Source organism: Cyprinodon variegatus, unplaced genomic scaffold, assembly GCF_000732505.1.
Source record: "Cyprinodon variegatus isolate N-32 unplaced genomic scaffold, C_variegatus-1.0 Scaffold45, whole genome shotgun sequence".
Lineage (NCBI taxonomy): Eukaryota > Metazoa > Chordata > Actinopteri > Cyprinodontiformes > Cyprinodontidae > Cyprinodon > Cyprinodon variegatus.
Genome location: NW_015150498.1, coordinates 624055 through 631721, shown reverse-complemented (window position 1 = coordinate 631721; position 7667 = coordinate 624055). Strand labels below are relative to the sequence as shown.

At 36.8% G+C, this 7667-nt stretch overlaps 1 protein-coding gene across 4 annotated transcripts in view; it reads right to left on the bottom strand.

Annotated features, from left to right (window-relative positions):
* Window positions 1–3159, bottom strand: part of lhx8 (LIM homeobox 8) — a 6747-nt gene extending 3588 nt beyond the window's left edge. The window contains exons 1-6 of one of the 4 annotated variants that reach the window (XM_015370366.1): window positions 2976–3159; window positions 2249–2401; window positions 1918–2043; window positions 1647–1768; window positions 1021–1241; window positions 780–883 (exon numbers count right to left, since the gene is read on the bottom strand). In XM_015370366.1, the coding sequence (XP_015225852.1) occupies window positions 780–883; window positions 1021–1241; window positions 1647–1768; window positions 1918–2043; window positions 2249–2401; window positions 2976–3056 (807 nt within the window). In that variant the 5' untranslated portion in view covers window positions 3057–3159. Of the gene's footprint in view, window positions 1–779; window positions 884–1020; window positions 1242–1646; window positions 1769–1917; window positions 2044–2248; window positions 2402–2477; window positions 2942–2975 lie in introns of those variants that run through there. The other 3 variants (XM_015370367.1, XM_015370369.1, XM_015370368.1) reach the window with 3 other exon arrangements.
* Between the last annotated feature and the right edge of the window lie 4508 nt (window positions 3160–7667).

The window sequence follows — 7667 nt, the reverse complement described above, 5'->3', positions numbered from 1 at the left end:
TATATATATATATATATAGGCTATATATATATAATTTTATATCTGACTTATATTTTTATTATAGTGTTTTCTTGAACCGGAGATATGACTGCCATACTACTGATAATTTAATTACTTTAATAGCCCACCTAATGCTTCTTTACAGTCTTTACAAATGGACAAATTCATATTTCAGGTTTTCTTCAAGCCCTTCCCTTCTAATTTTGTTAATTTTTTAAACAATTACTATAAAAAAAGTTAGTTTAAATATGTAGTTGTTTTGAATGCGAAACAAAGAAAGAAAAAAAATCTCGTTAACAACAGTGGGAAAATCTTTGTTTTGATTTATTGTGATGAATAAAGAGAACAGAGAGCATCTGATCTATGCTGATTAACAGAACAAAGGTTGATTCCGACGCCTTGCCGATATTTCGGAGATTCTCTAATATGAATAATCTATTTTGTTAATATAAGGCCTTATTTATGAAATCAATATGTAGTAAATGGAACCAAAACAAATCTAATTACATCGCTGTATTAAGATGATAAACAATCAACTTCTATATTAACGTATAATAATAACAACAATAATAATAATTGAACTTTATTAATCTCACATTGGAGAAATGTATCTCTGCATTTAACCCATCCCATTGGGGAGTATGCTGAAGATGTTATTATTATTTTTTAAGGGATTAAAAAAAGAAACCAAACTACTGGTATTTTCCGAATGAAATTATCCAGAAAATAAACTGTTTAAAAATGAAATCCTTGTAATTTTCTTTTTTAATTGCACGAACCTGCAGCTGATCGGCCGTGAAGCTGGTCCGAGCTCTCTTAGAGGGTTTAGGCTGATTGACTTCTTGTTCTGTGGGGACGGCTCCCTCCATATTAACACTGTTTCCTGCAGCAGAATAATCTAATCAAGACAAACTAAAAACATGAGACGCTCCACTATTGAAAAACAGTGCAATATTACTACACTAAAAAAAAAAAAAAAAAAATGGTGATGCAAATTGCGCACCGCTGCGGCCCGCTCACCTTTCTCCACGGCCCGCTTGAGATTGTCCAGCATGCAGTCGTAATGGACCCTGCAGAGCACTTTGCCCTCCACCAGCGCGAACTCCTCCCCTGTGGAGAGCTGCCTCTTGCAGGAGAAGCAGGCGAAGCAGGCCAGGTGGTAGACGTTGCCTTTGGCCCTGCGGACCCAGTCTGTGGAGTGGATGTTCCTGCCGCAGCAGGCGCACCAGGTGCCATATCGTCTGTAGGGGAGGACAGTCGGTGGCTTCATTACGCAACTATTTTACTCCAGTTTTTTAAGACAATTCTTTGATCTTTTAGATTATTTTACCAAAATAATCCGAGGTAATAATAAGAGTCATATCCTGGATCCTGGATAGGTTTGGTTATTGACTGATATATTTGATTAACAGTTAAATGCTTTACCGAATAAAAAAAAAGATCAAAACAAATAATCTCTTTATTTATAATAATAATAATTATTATTATTATTATTATTATTACACCTGAAGGAAGGCTGTAAATTAGAGAAAGAAAGAAATGAAAGAATGCGCTGTACATCGCACTCTTGGTATTTTCTGCATTAATTTTAAATTCTATCTGAAATGTGAAATCGGTTACATTTGTAACAGTGTGAGAGCGCATACCTGAAGTAATCCAGTTTGCAGAAAACTTCTTTTTCCTTGATATAGCAGCTCGCGTGGCTGCCAAGCGAGGTCTGGCACACGCTGCAGGAGAGACAGCGCACATGCCAGCACAAGTCGTTAACCTAAAGCAAAGATACGATGAGTAAGGAGAACACACAGTCTGAATGTTTGGACAGATTCCAGAAAGAGAAAAAGCAAAGTCATCAAAAACGAAGAAGAGTCTCCAAACAAAATAAATAAATAGTGATAAAAAAAATAAAAAGTTGAGTACCTTTAATAAATATTTATCCACTATTTCCTCGTTGCAGTTGGCGCACACGCTCCTGCCCAGCAGTGGCGCAGAGTTCATCGCCTGCGGGGAAGAAGTGTCCTCATCCAAAACCTCCACCGGCGCGCCCTGACGGAGATCACCAGACCACCGGTTAGAAAGTTACGCACAGGAACGCGTCCAACTCCAAGCTGGAGGCAGCAGCCCGAGCAGCGCGCACGAGCTCCTGTCAACTTAGCATTTAATGGAAAAACTTTTTAACAAATAAGGGGAAAAAAATTGCTTGAAGCTACAACTTTAATCAAGGTGAACCTTTCTGCATCATCCAGCATACCATGATGTCCCTCCTGTCCTCGGCGCACTTCCCCGGCAGCTCTTCTCCCTTGCAGTCCTCACACATGACGCTCAGCTGCGCGACAAGAAGAGGATGTCGGCGCGTCCGCCTTAAATGCCCCCCGCACCTTCCCATAAATATCATGCCTTTCACCTTTCACCATGACAACGCGCGGCGATTATAGAAAAACCACAATGACATTTAGGAGAAAAAGATAGCCATTACTTACAAAAACAGACAACACTTGAGCCGACACTTATCGCCTGTGCATTTATGTTGTTCAGAGTCTAAATTTGTAATCCGGCAATAAAAGTGGAATAAAAAAAAGAGAAGGAGCTGCAGGTTAAACCAACCAACACACCCGTTTCACGCGTCAATCAGAAAACCAGCGCGAAGTCTGCAGGAAAAAAGGGAGGACTGATTTATTTAATAACAGCAATTAAAAGGAGCTTAAGTTCGCTACAAACGTCTACCCGCGGCAACCAAAAGGTGAAGAGGTCTCATTAACTACTTGAGTTTTAATTGCAGAATTCAAGGGAGGGGTAATTTCCTTTGACATTTCTTCAAATTGTGAAAATACCGAGCTGTCAGCTGTAGTGGAAGGCCTGGCTGTATAATGACACACCGAGGCCCACTCTGGATTAATTGGGCAAAGCAATTTCCACTCATATTTAGTGAGTGACCCCCATCTTCCAGAAAGAACTGAAAAGGTCAGCTGCGCTCTCACCTCGCTGTTGGACAGTGGAGATCCGCTCTCACTGCCGCTCCCTGCGCAGCTTTCCGCTTTAGCGTCACTTTTCCAGCGCATGTTTGGGTCCCGCACAGGAAAAAAAATGCAGTTTCCAAAGTTAGAAGCGCCCTCTTCTTTCTGCAGTTCTCCTACTGGTCTCCCGTGTGTTTTCGGGCTGTCATTCAGTCTCCTCCGAGCAGCTTCTGGAGGGCGGAACATAATTCATATTTTCTCCTAGCCGCGCCTCCATTTTTTAAAGTAAGCTTCTTGGGTGGTGTGATGATGGATTGATGGATTAAAGGGTTAAAGAACTGCTCCAAAATGTAAAGATAGCCCAGATCTTTTCTGCTTCAACAACTTTTCTTCCAGACTCACTTCATCTTCTATCAACCCATGAGTTAAGTTTCTGCTCTGCCTGAGAGAAGCATCCACACAGCATCATTCTGCCACCACTATGTTTTATGATATGTTAAATTTCTGCTTTGTGCTGATCAAGCAGAGGACCTTATTCCACGTTTGCTGTGGGATTGGTGGTTTTCTCACTGCTCAGATTCATAAAGTGCACCAACCACAGATGTTCTATCAACTTATTTTTCTGGCTGAGTTGAGAATTTCTGGATCTCCATCAAAAGTTAGAGTGGGCCTCATTGGCTGATTTATCAGATGTATCAGATCCTTGTGAGTCAGTTTACGCAGCAGTCATGCCTTACTTGTACTGCTGTGGGTTTTTACCCCTCCATTTCAGATCCCATTAAATGCTCACTCTTGGTTTTGTATTCTTATCACCAAACATTACTTGAAAATAATCATTAGTTTATCCATCAACTATCTGCTGTTTACCTGGTGTACTTGATGCTCATTGTTCTCACCAACCTGGAAAAATATCTATTTAGGCAGTTTTCCCTGAATATGTGATAACAAATGTGAGGATCAGATAAAAAAGACTTTACTTAGAATATACAAATAAAGAGGGTTTTTTCCACAAACTTCGATTTTTTTATTAAATTCAATTGTAAAAATTTAAAATGCGTGTATTGCTTTATTTTGTAAGTTATCTAATAAAATATATAAAAGGATTTAATACAATCTGGAAGGTACTGTGCATAAAAAAACTGCCGCCTCACCAAATATGTTGAAATAAGCAAGCAGTTCTGATGGAGAATGTTAATGTTTCTGAAGTAGTTTTCCATTTTTGTCCCAGGATTGTATTGCAGCTTTATACTTTTCTGGGTTTATTTTGACAGTAATCTTCTATGAAAACACATACTTTTCTAGAAGCTGAGATTTTGCAGATTAAATGACTTGCAGCAATATAAATTGCCTAAGATTTCTTTTTTTAATATGACATTTTTTTAATGGTCTTAATTCATCATAATATACTTAAGTCAGCCAAGTAATGTGAAGCTTTTCAGACAACAGACTTTTTTATTTCCATGTCTGCACCGATTTGCACCATATAATACAACACTTCTAAAGAGTAGTTTGGCTGCCAGTTTCTATTAGCACCACGGCTATAACTGATGTAATTTTAACAGTACTTGTTCTTTTTAAAACCTACATTTGGGAAAATAAAAAAAATGTGAATTACCTTTATATTTCATGTAGGTGCATGTTAGTGAAAAAATCTCACTGTTAAATCTGAATTATATTTCAGACAAAGAAAAAAATGTAATTTTTCGTTAAAAAAAACTGTAAAAAAAAAGGTTTCCTTTTCACTTTTATGCAACAACTGCTACATATAGTGCAAGATCTTCTAGTTAATCCCAAACTGGGATTAAAAAGTGAAATCTGGAACATCTAAGTCTGGATAAAGGATGATTTGGAGTTGTTAAATGGGCGACATTAATTATTCATATTTTGGTATGGCTGATTTCTAGTAAAACTTGGCTTTAGCGTGTTAAGGCCATTCCGTTGGGTACTACTGCCTTTCACATGCTTTTCTCTGTGTATTTAGCTCTACACATCTTCATTGCCTTATTCCCCCAACCATGTTTCACTGTGGGGATGATGTTTCAGGGTGGTATGTAGTGTTATTTAGTCTCCAAATGTAGCTTTTTGTTTTAGATAAAATAAAATGTTTTGTGTCTTCTGACCAGAAAGCGAAAGCAGTCCGGAAGTTTGCAGTTTCTTCATGTCAAACTGCAAATTTCTACTAATACTTTTTAAGTTGATATATAAGTTGTGCATATCTGAAGCTTCTCCAAAGTTACCAGGAGTGGGAAACCAATCCCTGGCTTCTTCTCTTATACTGATCTGATGTTAATTTCAGAGAAGTATGGTTAGATTTGAACATTTTGATTCTAAAAAAAATATTGTAATACTTTCTTTCACAGTACAGTACATCAATAATCATTTTGGGTTACTTACCAAATTAAGTTTTTTCTTGTTGCCTATGTGAAAGAAAGCATTACCAAAATATTTATTTTTCCCTCCCCTTAGCAGTTATTTGGGAATCTTGTGTTGGTTTACCACAAAAAATTGCATCAACATACAATGGCGTTGTGGCTGTAGAGTGAGAAAATATACTAGTGATCATCAATATTCTTGCAAAGCATTTACAAAACCATTGTTTCTATTGAAATTATTCAAAATAAGAGCAGAAATATGGCAATATTTAAAAAAAAATCTGTATATTTTTGAATGAAAAATAAAGGCAACTGATTAATTTGTATTTCTACTCATCAATAACATAAGCATAACAAGTCATAGCATGAAAAAAATATATAAAATAAGAAAAGAAAGATTTCCAACAAGAGCTTATTTAAGGTGATCTAACCTCTCATTATCACCCCAGGCTGTAATCAATGGTTAAAACCTGATCACCATCATTAAACACAAAACACCTTGAGCTAATAGTTACCTCATGGCGTTAGTTAGCATTTAGATGTTCAAACTTTTGAGAAATAAAAGAAATGTGTGTCCCTGTTGGACGTTAAATACAGAATATGGAAACATATAACTATATCCTTTTTTTTTTTTTTAAGGTTGGGTTTTTTGCAATTAGCTGTTATTCTCAATACAGCCACCTGATTTATAGGTGTTTATAGAATTTATAGGTTCATATCAGGATTACATGTTAAGTTTAATTCTTGTATTTACTTACCAATCTCCTTTCAGATCCTTGGCTTTTTGATTATTACATCCAGACAAATATTTCCACTACAGCCCTCTGCTAAACTCACAGCCAGTCAGAGCTTAAGTTTTTTTTCTATCCATGGCTGTTCTGTTAAGGCTGAATTACAGTCGGACCTGCAGCAGCATGAGCCCACAGTTGTATCGCACCATCACACTGGGATAAAGGAGTTAGCGTGCCTCCATCGAAATGTGTCCTGTTCCACCCGGTGGAGATGAATGCTCTTTATCTGATAACATCGCTCAAACATCGCTCACTGCTGAAAACTTCCAACCACTGAATCCATCACATTGGGAAAGAAAAGCTTGGAAAAGTTTGACCAGCAGCAGCTCCAGTCTGCAGCTCTGAGATGAAACACAGAGGTGAAAGTCCCACAGTAAAATACTCTCAAACATTTATCTCAGATAGGAGTTAAAGTCTTTCTTACATCAGTGCATCATCTACCTGAGCTGATATGAGCGTAAATGGGAAAAGATAGGAATGCCGCTTTGTAACAGTTTGGTGTTTTCATTTTTGAGTGCTGCATGGCTGACTTTTCAGATGCTTTGCATGATGTGGATCAGACAAAAACAACATCTTATCCATCAGCATAAGGAAAAACTTGTTTTACTGCCTAACCCTTTTACAGCTAACGGTGTGAGAATCTGGTGCATACAGGTCAGACTATTAATGCTCTGTAACTGTTTTTTTTTATTTATTTTATTTTGTTGGTTATTTTTGAGGCAAAAAATAAGCCACTTATTTATCAAGTATCACTTATAATTGTATTTGGTTGGACTTTAAGATTGTTAGGAAATATTTGCCAGTGACATGGCTTCCTGCTTTGTAACTCGGCTCAAAGCAACATAATAGCAATTAAATCACCTCAAAGATAATTAAAGGTGTGTGCAACCCATGTTATCTCCTGTAGCAGTCAGTGTTACAGTCAATTTGAAGAACCCGCAAACAAAGTCTTTTTCTGATTTGCTGTAATACTGACTATTCCCTAACCAGAAGTACACTACATTACCAAAGGCACACACATCAAAATTATTGGAATCAGGTTTTTCATTCACTTCCATGGCCACATGTGTATAAAATCAAACACCTTGGCACGCAGACTGTTTTAGAACAGATTATATTCAAACTTAAATAAAACCAAATTTAGAATTTTTGGAAATTTTGCCATTAATGGGGACAAAACACTTGATGATAAACGGAACTGATAGAACATGTGAATGAATTAAAATGTCTTGGAATAATTGTATAAAGGAAAGTTAGCTGGAAACATCATATAAACTATAATAAATCAAAGATATTTAAATCTCTTGCAATCATTTCTAAAGCAAAAATTTTCCTAAAAATATATATATACATATATATATTTCTTCTGTATTGCTCCTATTCTTGCTTACATGACCTACAGTATGGTCTGCAGGAGTAGGGAAACACCTATCAAACTAATCTGTATCCAATTAGTATAACTTAAAAAAGAGCAATTAGACTCTCTAGTAACGTGACCTACAGAGAAAATAAAAATCTGCTTTGCATTAATATAAAAGATTTAAGATGTAATC